The sequence below is a fragment of the Vicugna pacos genome, chromosome 21 (genome assembly GCF_048564905.1).
Source record: "Vicugna pacos chromosome 21, VicPac4, whole genome shotgun sequence".
In the NCBI taxonomy this organism is placed as follows: domain Eukaryota; kingdom Metazoa; phylum Chordata; class Mammalia; order Artiodactyla; family Camelidae; genus Vicugna; species Vicugna pacos.
In genome coordinates, this window is record NC_133007.1 from 7,643,235 (window position 1) to 7,658,626 (window position 15,392).

Here is a 15,392-nt window from a genome sequence, read left to right on the forward strand (position 1 = left end):
TTATGCATCAATTTATAGAGTTACCCTTACAACACGTTATTTTATATGTTGGAGTCTGCTGAACTTGGCTGTATTGCTGCATTGCAAAGCTCATTCTGTGGACCAGACAATGAACCAGGCTGTCAAAGCACTACCGTTGGTACATTGAGATGAAGCAGAAAGGGTACATCTTAAAAGACAGAGCACAGGGCAGCCACAACTGAAGAGAAAGGAGTGAAGCAATTTTGTGTCCTCTTCAGAGAAGTCCCAGGATATCGAAATTAAGGAAGACATTCTCCATAAGTGGAGGAAAAAACCTTACTCCTTTCACCTCTTTCAAGCCCTCGTGGAGACAGTTAAAGCAAAACAAGCTTTGCTGATTTCAGGGTCACAGGGAAGTGGAGATAACTACCAGTGATAAGACTAAGTTTTATTTAAGTGGAAAAATGAATCACTATAACCTCCACAAATAGGGCACTGAAAACCAACATTTCACAACTGAGCTTGTAAGGAATTCACTAAAAGTAAATGTCTTTTGTGCCAAATGAAGCATGTGGGTCTTCATGACTTCTCTTTTGCAGAAGATACCATCAAAGGAATTTTTTCCTCTTTTGGACATACTTATGGACTGGTTTTTTCCCTACAGCTGCCAAAAGTCTTCAATGCCCCCATTTTCCACCAGGATGAGGTTCTGCCTAACTTCTGTTATGCAGTCCACAGGTTCCTAATGTATACACTACCTGGTATGGATTGGACACTGTTCAAAAGATTGACCCGCTCCTAAAATAGTGGCCTCCAGATCTCTCAGACACCTCACCATGTGACTTCTTGTGAGGATGTGTCAAGAACCTCCATGTTTGTACTGCTTCCTCCTTGTAGCCTTGAGGGGATACCATTTCAGCTGTGAACAGCGATACGTTACGGAGGGTCTGAGTGAAGTGGGCTACAGGAACTATGTGCGCCTTGTGCAAGAAAAGCATATGCTGAGCATTTGTAAGATTACAGAAGTGTCTCTGATGATTCCTTTGCACATTGTTTATTGGCTACAACCCAGTTTCCAAGGAGTTTGTTTTGAAAGCACTCAGTTCTGTTTATTTGAAATAAGGTTTATTGAGGATATTCTACATGCAATAAAATGTACAGATTTTAAGTTCAATGACAAATGTAACTACCACCTCAATAAAGATATGAAACACTTTTCATTCCCCTAGAAGGTTTCCTCAGCCCTTTTCCAGTGGGTAATCCTCCCCCTAGGAACCGCTGGTCTGTTTTCCATCACCACAGACCATGGGCCATTCTAGACCTTCATGTAAATGGAGTCTGGCGTATAATCTTGCGTGTGGCTTTTTTCACTCTTCACATTTTTTAGATCCATCCATGTTATGGTACGTATCAGTAGTTGGTTCACTTTTACTCCATTCGTTCAGTTTTTAAATCACTCTGTGCAGTATTTTGTTTCTTAAATTTTATAAAAATGCTATCATGTGCTTTTACACATTTTTAATATATAAATCATAAATCTAATTCTATATCTAATATTAAAGAATATGCCACACATTTGAAAATCCACTTCCTTATATATGGACATTTAGGCTTTCTCATTTTCCCTCATTTTAAACAATGCTGCTACAAACATCATTGGGCACTTGAGGAAAAGTTCCTCTAAGGTATTATCTAAAAGCAGAAATGCTGATTTATAGAATATGTGTGTCTTAACTAGATATTGCGAATTGCTCTCCAAAGTAGCACTAACATTTTACCTCATTGCTAGTAGAGTTTAAGAGTTCTCTGTATCCAAATCCTCACCAATACTTGGTATTGCCCAATTTTTAAACTTTTGCCAATCTGATGGTTATGAAATGGTATCTTACCATAATTTTGCATTTCCTTGACTACTTCTCTTACCAACTCATTAGACTTTGAGATGTCCTCCTTATTTAACTACTTGTCCATCTCTTTTGCCCACTTCTTTAAAAAAAACATTTGTCCCTCACTGATTTTGAGGCGTCTTCATGTATTCTAGATATTAATCCCTTGCCGATTATGTATGTTACTGATACTTGTCTAGTCAGCAAGTTTATCTTTTAACTTTGATTTTGATAATTTGATAGATGTTAACATTTTTAACACCATCCCATTTGTTCAATTTCCCTTTATGGTTTGTGTATTTGATATCTTGCTTAAGAAAATCTTGAGGTTATAAAGATAATCCATAATTTCTTCTGAAAATTTCAAAGTTTTGGTTTTTACATTTATGTCTCTAATCTGGAATTGATCTCATTTTTTTCCCCATTTGAAAATTCAGTTGTCCCCAAACTATTTGTTCGCCAATCCATTCTTTTTCTTGTGTCACTCCATTTCCTTTACATATGTACGCATGTATTTCTTGGCTCTGTATTCTGTATAATCTGTTTGTCTGTTCTTGTATTAGTGCCGTATTGTTTTTAATGTCTTGATAGATCTGATAAAGATATCCCCCCTCCTTCACGATTCTTTTTTCTTCCTTCAGAATTATTTTAACTCTTCTTAATCCTTTACTGCTCTTTGTGAATTTTAGGGTGAGCTTGTCTGCTCCATAAGAACATATAACAATAAATTGTCCCGAGATTTTGTTTTAAATTGCAGTGAATTTATAGATTAATTTGGAGAGAATTGGCATTACATGGTTTTAAGTCTTACTGTCTAAATGCACAATATATTTCGCTACTTACTTCGTTTTTATGTCCATCAATAAAGTTTTATAGTTTTCTTCCTAAAAGTCCTTTTTTTAAAAAGTTTCATTGAGGTATAATTTACATACCATATAGTTCACCCCACTCTAAAGTTCCTGCATATATGTTGCTAGATTTATTACTATGTCCCTTTCAGTTTTTATTATGAAGTACTGTACAGTTACTATGAATAGCATCTGTGCTTTCTAAAATCTTTGTCACTGGACTTTCTATTTATTTTTTAAAGGATTGGGGGCTTTTTATTTTCTATCATGAACTAGGGTAGGTGATAACCCTCACTGCAACATGATGGTAATGAAAAACAGCTGGAAGCCCAGTCCCAGGGGACTGGAGATAAAAGAGTGACAAGGAACCCTCCAGATGTGAAACACATTTCTAAGTGTTTACACCAGCAGAAAGGAAACCTGTTTTTAACCCCTCCCTTCACATCCAGTTTATAACTGGCACAACTCTTTACTCACACATTCATGCATTCATTCATTTATTCATTTTTTAAATTAAAATATGGGGTTCTCAAGATATAATGGAAAAGAATCTGAAAAGAAAAAATATATATGTATGTGTATGTAAAAAAAATTGGGTTCTTACTCTACTAAGATCAGTGCTAGCCATTTGGAATTTAAATTTCTAACTTGTAAAATTACATTTTACAAAAGAGTGTTGTGAGAAAGATACAAAAAGGCTAGCTTCTCAACTAGGCTATCAAAAACAGTGTAACACTTTACAAAGCTCTTTCATATATATTTTTGTATTTAATCATCATAGCAATCCTTAATCATTTTTAGATAGTGAAGGTTATAGGTAACTTGGGGTGGTATGGTTTTTGACAGTAAGATTTAACTATAAAAGATAAAATTAACTTTGTATTGCTTAAAAATTGACTCCTTTTATACAGTTCATAATAATTTATATATCAGTCTTTGAGCACTGCATAGAAGGGCACTGTATAAAGAGATATTTGTCTCCACATTTTACAAAAGAATACTGTGAGAAAACCACTGAGAAGGCAGTGACAAAACACTAAGTATATCTCCTACTCCTGATACCAAAACAGCCATCTTTGTTTGTCGGTAGGCTCTGTGCATTATTACTTGTTAATGATAAGTGAAAGCTTCTGATAGGCAAGCTGAGAAATTTATATGAAACAGAAACTGAAGACACAAAGGGAATCTGTAGTGATTAACTCAGCAGTGACTTAAATCTTCGCTCTTAAATTTTTTATTTCAGTTTCAAAAAGATGTTCTCTTCAAGATTCTGGTCACTTGGTCTTGCTTTTTACATCCTTTCAGACACTGGAATGTGTTAGGAGGTTGTGGCATCTATGCTAGGTTAATAATCTGAAGCTTTTTTTCTACTTGTAGCCTAGGATTTGGAATATGGTCTTCATGAAAGCCAGAAAATGTTTCTCTTCACTAGAAAAGTTTCAGAGAGGAAATATTCAAACTAAACAGACTTAGTAAATAAAGCTGAAATTGGCATTTCTCCCATGTATGAATAAAAAGTCATTTAATTTTTTTCATTTTATTTTAGTCACTGTGTATATACCTTGTTTCCCGGGTCCTCGAGAAGCATGAGTCTATCTGGACTTGAGACAAGAAGAAAACAAGACATCTTCAGAAGGAAAACCAGACACTAGCAAAAAGTATCCCAAAGTCTGAAGAGACAGAACACAAACATGACCGACAGAGGACTTAGGGATCCTCCACAGGGTAAGACTAGTTTGTACAGCACGAGATTTGTGCTGTAGGAAAACTAGGGCTGTGCTAAGTGAGAAAATCTGCTGATGGAAACTGAAGTTTGGAAGTAAAAAAGAAGTTAATGTAATTGCTTAATTTGTTATAAGTCTTGCTCTTTCACATCTCCTGGATTTTCACCATAGTGTCAGACCCTAATTATGAAGAAGAGTAATGTTTTAGAGACTCCAATAGTAGGAACCTAGAGTATTGGGAAAATAAAATGCATCTTAAAAAAAGATGGTAGGCAAATTGTTTTATTTATTTTAAAAAATCAAAATATGATAAGCTAAACATTCAGAAGGGGGAATCTTTCAATCATAGGGAAAGATGAAATTTAAATTATTCCTGCATATATACATATATAGGAGATATAAAGTAGGCAAAGTACGAAGTAAGCTTTTCAGGAAAAAAGTGCATATTTAAATCTTTTATTAAGGATATTTTAAAATATATAAGAATGAACAGTATAATGTACTCCCATGTACTCAATATCTAACTTCAACTTTTACCTACATAATGCTAATCTTGTTGCCTGCCTTGAAAGATTTAAGTGCAAATCCAAGACATTATATCATTTTATTCAACAGTACTTTAGCTTACATCTAAAGATAAATTTTTAAAAAACAGAACTAGCATTATCACAGCTAAAAAATAAATTAATAGGTACTCCTCACTGTTACCACATATATAGCCAGTGTTCACATTTTCCCAATTGTCTCACGATCTTTTTTTCTTTGCAGTTGGGTTTTTAATTTTTTTAAATTCTTTTCAGTTGGGTCACATACTGCATTTGATTGATACATCTTTTAGGTTACTCTTTTTTAAAGCTTTATAATAGAAATTTTCAAACATACATAAAAGTAGGGAGAGAGATGAAATGAATCCCATGTACTGGTCAAACGGCTTCATCTGCTGTCCACATATGCTCAGTGTTGTCTCATTTACCTTCCCTTCTCCTTACCCCCATGTCAGTGATTGAAGCAAATTCTAGATATCATATAATTCTAGCCATAAATTCTTGAATACTTACATCTAAATGATATGGATTCCTTTTTAAAAACATGATCACAATACCTTTATATACCTAAAAGATGAACAATAATTCCTTAGTCTCATCAGACATCTGGTGTTCAGGTTTTCCTGATTGTCTCATAAATATTTCTTTAACAACTGGTTTGTTTGACATCAGATCTAAATCATGTAGCCCACACAGTGCATTTGGGTGATGTGTCCCATGTATCTCTTAACCGACATGTCACCCCTGCTTTTTTTTCCTTATCTTGCCATTGATTTTTACTTCTTGCTGTTATTAAAGAAACAAAGTCTTTTGTCCCTTGGAATTTCCCACATTCTGGGTTTTGCTGATTATGTTCCTGAGGTGAAATTTAATATAATCCCTCTATCCCTGTATTTCTTAGAAACTGGTAGAGGTTTGATAAAGTTTCGGGTTCAGCTTGGCAAGAATACTTCCTATTGCACTGAACTGGGAGGTTAAGGATGTCTGTATTTTGCCTCTTTTTGTGGTGTTAAGATTGATCAGTGGGTTCCAGCAGTTGTCAGTCTGGTTTATCTATTACAGAATTCTTCACTAGCCTTTACATAATGGTTTTAGCTGTTAATGATGATTATTGCCTAGATTCATTATTTCATTAGGGAAGAGAGTGTATTTAATATAACCAAAACTTGGTTCTGCCATTCAAAATAGTTCTATATTAATATTACTTGTTAGATTTATTAACATGATGATAGATGTGTTTGTTTAATCAATCGCCTTTAGTGGAAGTCGGAAGAAATACTGTTTGGGAAGAGTACCTTGTAAGCCATAAAAATCAACATAAATATTAACCAGGGAGCTTGTTAAAGTACAAAAATTGAAGGAAGTTTTTTTTTCAATAAAAATTATACATTTTTATCTCCATAGATTCTCAAAAGAATTTGGAAAATGACCCATCAGTAAGCCCTCAGGCACGGGAGACCACAGTCACAGCAAGTACCACTGAAGAAGCTCAGACCCCAGATCCTGCTTCTGGTCTTAACAAAGATCACCAAGAGATACAATCAATTGGTCCAGAAAGTACAGAAGTAGGCGATCAGTCAGCAAGTCCAGACGAAACAAATTATGGGAAAGATCCAGAGGATGTGGAAGGTGAGAACAACCAGAGTTTTCAGGATGGAGAACCAGGGAATCCACTCCCTTCAGAAAGTGAAGAAGAGCCCCTGGATCCAGAACCCAGCTGTTCCCCAAGTGACAAGATGGGAAGAACAGATCCACACTCGGTGAGCAGCTCTGCAGCCCTCCCCGAGGACGAGGACTTGACCGACAGACCCGGAGCCTCGCGGGAACCGCCTGCCGCAGACCCTGAGGACGCCCAGAGCCCTGGTGGTTCCAGTGCGGGGCTGGAGGGCCAGGACGCACTGAGGAGGAGACTGCTGGCGCCGGGTGAGAGAAGCCCTGGACTTCTACCCTGTTTTGTATGCTCTGTCACTGGGAACACAGCATAGGCCAGGCCACTTCTCTTCAGAGAACTTCTCTTTCCTTCAAAGGGTTAAGGCCTTTGCTCCTTGCCCAAGGTCACAGAAAGAGAGGACTGCATTGAGATTACAGTGAGGTTTCTCATCTCCTGAACTGGCTCATTCCACTACATTAAGTTGCTTCCCACACATAAACTGCATTTTTAAACACTTTTTATTTATTTGCTGTTTGTATTAATGCAGTATAATTTTTTTAAAGGCTTAACTTTAAAAAAAATCACCTCTAGCTGCTTCTTTATTTCTTATGAGTGTATTTTCACTCTCAAGTTTTTAAAATCTTTCATTTGGTGGGTAACCGAATGCTACTTAAATCAAAAGCTAGGTACATTTTAAAACCACCACCAGTGAGTATAGTACCTTCAATCAGTCATATTTCAGTTTTGAACTGAACTGAGCAAGTCAGTTAATTTCTCTGTACCAGATTTTCCCTGCTTGTATGTTAAGGAGAACAAGCATCGTATCTCCCCTCATGAAGATAATAGCTGCAGGGTGCTGAGTCTTTCTGTAACTCCAGGGAAAGGCAAGGGCTGTCTCTCATTTATTGTGTTTCTGTGGTACCTGGCACAGAGAAGCAACTTTATGAATATTTGTTAAATGAATGAATGAATGCATGTGATTTGTATGGACCACCATCTGCCATCAGAATTTCAGTGTGCAAGTTCACTGAGTAGAGGAAGAAAACACTATTTTTAAAATGCAATTTATGTGTGAGAAGCAACTTATTATAATGGAATGAGCTAATCTAGGAAACGGGAAACCTTGTTCTGATCTCAACTCAGCCACATCTCTTTATGTGAACTTGGACAAAGCCCTTAACATCCCTGGACCTTTTGTTACAATAGGTAAGGCAGGGAGCTAGACTAGGTGATCATTAAAAATTCCTTCTGCCCTTGAATTCTGTGACATTTTAAAATGCCATTTTTTGTGTGATATGACTGGGTGAACTGTCCTTTATAGGTGAAGATGACTCTACTTTTTGTATGTTGATGGAGTGTGCTACTTGAGTTATTTCTCCTAGGAGGGTTATGGGCAGTGCTCAGCTTTCACTATTTCATGAGGTACCTGGCAGGGGTCAACCACACGTTGAGACTCTAGAGTGACTTGGCTTAGAGTCTACAAAATGCTGCCCTCCTTTTCACCCACACATTTTAAGATTGGTGTCACATCCTACATGTACACTTTTATATAGTTCATAAATTTTCTTAACCTTATATTCTTTGCTTTGAATACCTCACTCACGAAGAGTTCCAAACTTACTTTCGTAAGCTGTTTTGCAAAGTAAGCTACTACCACTGCACAGTGATCTCTCCTGCCTCTGAGTGCAGTACCTCTGTCATCTGTGTATTTGGGGGTCTTGAGGAGCCACGTGAGACTTGAACACTGAAATCGGAGTGTCATTGCTCTGTGTTGTTGAGTCTGGCATACAGACATTTCTTAAATCCCTTCTTAATTCTGTACATTTTGTTGAATCACATTTTAGATAGGTTTGCCTGCAATATTAGGATATTTGTTTCTTTGTCCCTGATCTCAGGGCCAGTGAAGAATTGTGGATGGAGCAAAAGCATCCTTAAATGAATTTTACAGCACTTTATTTTTTTATTCGAAGTAGAATAAAGGTAATAGTGAGCCTTAGGGAAAAGACAGGGAAAAAGTTCACTTTTTATAAAAAAAATTTTATAAAGTATGGAAAACTCTCAGTCAAATAATTCTTTGGCAAGAGGTATAAAGGTATACAGACTCTCATTGGTGTACTGTCTAAAAATAATGTTCCTTTTTTTTCCCCCAGAGGCTGAGAGGCATCAACAAGAGATACAGAAATTGGAAGAAAACAAAGAGAATGCACAGGATACTGGGAGAAAGATTAATAAAAAGGATTTTTTGAGCTATGGTGAGAACAAAACTGGTCTTACTGCAGCATTGATTCATATTCAGAAATCCTCAGAGAAATACCTAGCAAACTAGCAGATTTAAATAGCTTTAACATTGTCTTAATGGTTTTTTAAAAAAAGTTTGTCATATTAGAATACAGCAATGGAGGTTTAGGGATTTTTCCTTTAGGGGTGTTGGCCGATATTTTGCCATCCTTAACAAAATGGGAATTCCCACAGGAGTAAGGGCTTTTCATCAACAAGAAACTAAAACTACTGTTTCAATGAGAGAGCATTAAATTCTCAAGTGGCATTTTTACATTTTGACCTTTTAGAAAAAAATGGCCTTCTCCAGGCAGTGAATCCTTTGAGAAGGTAGAACAGACCTAATCACATCATTAGTTATAGCAACAAATACATAAACTTAGCTTTTACCTTTTAACAAAGATGTTGTCTCTTCAGATAATTTAAGAAATTTAAGAAAAGGTGTTTCTGGTAGACTTCAGTGGCTGGAAGTTTAAAGGGTTTAGGCAAAAGAAAGTCACCACAGCCAGTAAAATCAATCAGTGTGTCTGCCTCTTTTCAATTTACCGCAGGCTTTATTTCTGACTCACATTCTCTCTAATTTCGTCTTTTGTTTTCTCATTCTCTGACAGGCTCCATCTTTCTTGGCTTCATGGTTCTGACTCTTGTTTTGCTAAGTTCTGTTAATAGCTACTATTCCTCTCCAGCCCAGCAAGTGCCCAAAAATCCAGCTTTGGAGGCCTTCTTGGTTCATTTCAGCCAATTGAAGGATAAATTTCCAGGCCAGAGTTCCTTTTTGTGGCAGAGAGGACTTAAGTTTCTCCAGAAGCATCTCAATTCTTCAAACCCCACTGAGCCAGCCACCATCATATTTACAGCAGCTCGAGAGGGAAGAGAGACCCTGAGGTGCCTGAGCCACCACGTGGCAGATGCCTACACGTCCTCCCAGAAAGTCTCTGCCATTCAGATTGATGGGGCCGGGAGAACCTTGCAGGACAGTGACAAGGTCAAGCATTCAGTTGACATGGAGTTGAGCTCTGGGTTTGAGAAGGGCCAGAAGGCTGCTGTGGTACATCGCTTTGAATCCCTCCCTGCAGGCTCCACCTTGATCTTCTACAAGTATTGTGACCATGAGAATGCTGCCTTTAAAGACGTGGCCCTGGTCCTAACGGTCCTACTGGAGGAGGAAACCTTAGAAGCGAGTGTCGGCCCACGGGAAACTGAAGAGAAAGTGCGAGATTTACTCTGGGCGAGGTTTACCAACTCCAACACTCCCAGCTCTTTCAACCACATGGATTCAGACAAACTGAGCGGGCTATGGAGCCGCATTTCCCACCTGGTGCTGCCCGTCCAGCCCGTGAGGAACATAGAAGAACAGGGCTGCTCTCTATAAGCCAAGCACGGAGTTGGTTATGGAAGGCATGGGTATAATAAAAAGTCAGTTTAAAAGCCTTCTGTTCACATGGAAGGAGCTTGATGAATGTGAGGAAATAGCCTGGAAAGTACAAATGAGCTTATTTTAGAAAAAAAATACATTATTACTTTTTGTAAAATTTTTCTTATCTAAGCTTGACAAAGCTAAAAGTTGACCTGACTTTTTCTTTCCTTGCCTTTCAGGCAAATCAGGTATATATAACAGGTATTTTTTTAATCCACAAATACAGCAGCATAATCGTTGCGTGGGAAGGTAATCTCAGAGTAATTACAGATTGATTTTGTTTTCTTGAGACTCTGAAGAGCCTTTTAGATAGTATTTGGACTTGGATTAAAGCAATTACAGTTTATGAAACAATGAAAATTTTTTAAAAATTGTATCATGTTAATTATTTTTAAAATTTGTTTTAATAATCTGGTTGGGGGATTACATCTTATGCTTATTTGCACTTTTGAGTAGTATGAAACAGGAAATAAGAATTCAAATACTTACTTACCTAAGTACTATATGTAAGATATGCTATGTTTTTATTCCATTAATTAGCTCTGAGATAAAAGCAGCTGTACTCAGGAGATGTCTTTAAAAATTGGAAACAATGGGGGAATTGTTTATAATCGCTGCAAATGAAGATATTCCAGGTGCCTGTATCTTTGTTTCAACTTTCTTGAATGATTCAGAGCAGTGATTTTTTAAGCTGTCTCTTGGTACCCCTCCCCTTTGTATCAACAGTTCTGCTTTTGACCATTTTATATATTGGGATTCTCCATACGATTTGAAAACCATTGATTAGTGGGAAAAAAATCTTAAAAGATAGGAAATGGGTAGGAAAAAATGAATGTAGTAAAACTCATGAGTAGAAAGGGGATGAAACATAGGTTTATCATATAGACTTGGCTATTTATGAAGGATAAAGACCCACAGATGAATAGCAGAATGTATACATTAGTATTTACTAGTATATTTCTGATGCTTTTAAAAATTTCTGTTCATCATTTTTGTCTCCTCTGAATAAACTGTATAGGATGAGAGGTTGAATGCCGTTTAAGCAGAACAGATTTTAATAATCAGCTGAATAGTAGATTTTTATATGGGCACATTAGCATAACTTTACCACACTGTTTACTTGTTAGACAGTGATGGAACATTATATAATGCAGGTCATTTCTTGCCCTGCTAGTTAGAAGTACCATTAGGTTAACAGTTAGGAAAATGTAAGAGATGTGATACTTAGAGGAAACAGAAATGGTAGGTAGATTCTAAGAGGTTTTAATATTTTATTGTTGGACCATGTTTGTAATTGTAAGAAAGCTTGAGAACAGTGTTTATGGAGATAGTACTTGTTGATTTGCATTTCAACCCCAAAACCAGAACTTTTGTAAAATGATCTTGACCTCATGAATGATTTGTTCCATTACATGGCATACCCAGGACCTATCACCATGAACCTGGAATCTTTTAGCTAGGTTTTGGCCTCTCTACTGCTGTGAGAGCATATATATAGATATATATTTAAAATGAAGTCACATGATTAAATTACGGAAGGATTTTTTTTTTTTCAGAAACAGTAAAAAGATATACGGCTCTTTGATACCTAAACAGAGATCATAGAGAATTGGGGGAAGAATCTATTTGAAAATGACTGTCACAGGAAAAACAAATCTGTTCTAACCAAGGCCTGACATCGAGTGGAGGGCCATACGTAAAGGAACTGTTTTCGTTTGGGATTTTGCGAAGGACTCTCCTGCTAGATTTGAGGAGACCTTCCTGAACAAGAAGTTAAAGCACAGTGAATATAATGTCAGTGTCAATCCGGTATTTCCAGATCTCCGATGCCAGCGTTACATCACACAAAACCAGCGGTGCCTTGTAGAAGTGTTCCGTCGGCCTGCTGACCTGTGCTACCTCAGCTCCTTAAAAAACCAGTGTGAAGTGTGCACATCTAAGCTGTCAGTGACACAGATCACAGTTGAGACAAAGATTGTTACTTCATTCAGTTGAGTTGATTTTTCATCATTTCCTTTCAGTATAATTTCCAAAAGTCACTTTTTTTTTTTTTTTTACTATTTGGTCTTTGTTAAAAATACTTTCCTTCCATATATAAGTGCAGTCAGCTGAAACTGTTGTCAGTTTTCTGTCCACTATTCCAGAAATCCTTTTAAAAAGCAATATATTAGCTCTGTGATTTCTCATGAGAAAGCAAAAAATTATATTTTTAAATGTATAAATAAAATCTATTATCTAATGTACTCTTAGGTTGGCTTCTATTCAGTTGCATCTATTTTTTACATTTACCAAGTTTCCAGATTTTCTTTTGTGTATCTAGTGGTTCATCTTTCATTACTGTAATAGATAGTTTGCTTGTTTGACTTAGAACAGCGGCTTGTGGGCATATGATACCATACATGCTGCCCAAACACTGCTGTTTAATTATTATCACAGAACAACTCCGTCACATTACATACTAATATAAATCACTTCTTGAATGCTACCAGAGTTCTAGAAGCAACTGGTAGGATTAGAAACTGCCTCTGGACTTGAGTTTTTCCCCCTGTGGGGTAAACTTTAGGTTCCCCAGTTAGTTCCCAAAAGTTGGCAGAGAAGTTCCAGGGGATTCATATAACTAAATGTAGCAATGCTGTTACTTCTGTTTCTATTTTTTAAATCAATTAAGTAATTTAAATGTATTTCACTTGGAAGCTGCCGCACTTGACGTGGCGCGTAAGGCTCAGCTGGCCGGTTACTACCCGCCGTCCTCCGGCTAACGGCCCAGGTGAGCAGTGTTATTAGCCCCTGAGGCGGTTTTGACCCTTTTACAGTTTTTAATTGTTTAATTTATACTTTTATCTGGTAAAGACAGGAAACATAATGAGCACTGTTAAAATACAACAAATTCAGCATGTTAAAGTGATAACAATTCAGCAAGGTGATCTTCACCAGGACTATACTTGCATACCTCTGATCACAGTTTTTAAGCATATTCAGGTGTATAGTACTTCAAAAACTAATGTTAAATAGAAAATATAATTACATCTGATTAAGGTTATCATTTAATGGGAGTAAAGCTTGTCTCCATACACAGGGTATTTGTAGAGAGAAGTACTTTCAAATAGAAACATGACACCTTTTATCTTTTATCATCTGAAAATAAAACGTAACAATTATAAAAATAAACCAATACCTCTTTGTAAAGCCCTCAATATATCATTTTATAAAAGCAGTTTTTAATCTTTTTCAAGTCGACTATGTAGTTAAATATTAATCTTCATTTTAACATATTTCATTTTAAAATTTGTTGAAAAGTCATAGTGGTTTTGCTTTTTGTTTTCATTTTTTTCAAAATTAAGATACCTTGAACACTGTGTATCACTTGTTTAATAGGAATGTTGAAAAATGATGAAATGATTATTTTAAAATATTTCTAAGGGTGTCTGTAAGATTATAAAATACTTTAGGCTTATGAGTCATGTAGGAAATACTTGTTTTGAATAATATATTTGTAAAGAAGATGTTACCAATTCTAGAGAGAACTGAATAAAGTTAAGATATCCATGTAAAACAGGTTTCCCAGATGACTTTAAAATACGCCTTATTTCTATTATGTTAAGTTTTAAGTGTTAGGTTGTGAAGTTGATGATAGGGGCCTAAATTTGCCTCATTCAGGCTGAGACTGGGCTGTTGAAACTCATCTCCAGCTAATATGCTGCCCCGTCACCCCCCATCTATGCCAGTGCTGCTCCCCCTGTTTTTAAAAATATATATACATACTAGTTAAGAGCACTAGCCTTATCCAGACGGTCTGAGAACATAACCAGTATCCCCTAATCTGTGAGTAATCTGTAAAGATGTAAACAGTTTAATCTTCAATGCCTTTCCTTCCCGTATTACGTGCTGTGTTTATTTCAGCTTGTTTTGATGTCTTTAAAAATCCAGAGACTGGTTCCTATACTGGGAAGTGATCTCCCACTTTTCCTCACTGAGGTTCATAAACTAAATCTGCCCTTGGCTAAGAGCAATTCCTTGAACTACAAAGAACATTTTGGACTTGGGAAGCAGCGGGCTGCGTAGGGAGGGTAGAGCTGGCAAGAAGTGATGCCTGCTACCGCCGGCCCACAGCGGTGGCAGCCTGCCTTCCCTGGTGTCCAGCTCAGCTCAGCGTCCTCATCCCAGAGCTCTAGGCAACCGCTCTGAGTTGACCAGATTACAAGACGTGTAAATCTGTTTGCCATCCCTTTCATGAAAGAAGCATTGACCTTCAAACAACTGCATTTTGCTTTTTTTTTTTCCTACTTAACAACAAAAAAAGGGCTTTGCCAGTATTAATGTCAAAATTCTTGGCTTTCCCCTTCTTCCTTATGTAACCATGATTGCATTTGCATTTGTTTCTTATAGAGGTTGAAGGATGTGCCTTATTCAAATTTGCTGTCTGGTTTTACCGAAAATAAATCACTTTAATTTTTCTCAGTTGACTGATTCTTGATTATAGTTCCCAAAGTAGCAAGTTTATAGAAATGAGCATGGGTCATTAATGATGGGAAATGGGCAATAAGTTCAAGAGCCAAAAGAGTCCTGTGCGTGTCCCGGTGTCACTCGGCCATCAGTGAAATGTACAGCGTGGAGGCTGTGCCTGGAATCTACTGCACGTCTCCTTTAGCATTCTTAGAACTATTTCTACTTAACGAGGCTTTCTTCAGGAGGGAGAGAGTCTCGTAAGAGCCCTGGGAATTGCTCCTCACCCCAGTGTGCTGACATCTTTCAGTTGTGTGTTGGGAAGTGGGAAAGGCCAGAATGTGTTCAGAATTTCTGCCTTAAAATGATGTCAAACCAGAATTAGTAGAAGTACCTGAATACCCATCTCAGCCCCTTACCCACCCTTCTCTCAGCTTTCTGCCCCCACAATCTATACCCAACTAAGAAGAGTGGATCTGCTGACATTTTATTGTACATTTTTCTACCAAATCTGAATTCAGTTTTGAAAGTCTGAAAGATTTATTCTTGCAGTTTAGAAAAATGGGAACTCCTGGGAGACAGCATGTCTTAAAAGAGGAGCTTTCAGTGGAATGGGCTAAAGTCAAAGGATAAGACAAGC

The 15,392-nt window shown here is 37.0% G+C and overlaps 1 protein-coding gene across 5 annotated transcripts in view; it reads left to right on the top strand.

Moving 5' to 3' along the window:
- LOC102528285 (torsin-1A-interacting protein 2) overlaps positions 1–14,763 on the top strand; it is a 36,009-nt gene extending 21,246 nt beyond the window's left edge. For 4 of the 5 annotated variants that reach the window (XM_072946017.1, XM_031688813.2, XM_072946016.1 and 1 more), the window contains exons 2-5: positions 4,242–4,420; positions 6,369–6,887; positions 8,766–8,867; positions 9,504–10,323. In XM_072946017.1, the coding sequence (XP_072802118.1) occupies positions 4,387–4,420; positions 6,369–6,887; positions 8,766–8,867; positions 9,504–10,264 (1,416 nt within the window). In that variant the 5' untranslated portion in view covers positions 4,242–4,386 and the 3' untranslated portion in view covers positions 10,265–10,323. Of the gene's footprint in view, positions 1–4,241; positions 4,421–6,368; positions 6,888–8,765; positions 8,868–9,503; positions 10,324–11,865 lie in introns of those variants that run through there. The other variant, XM_072946015.1, reaches the window with a different exon arrangement.
- The last annotated feature ends 629 nt before the right edge of the window (positions 14,764–15,392 follow it).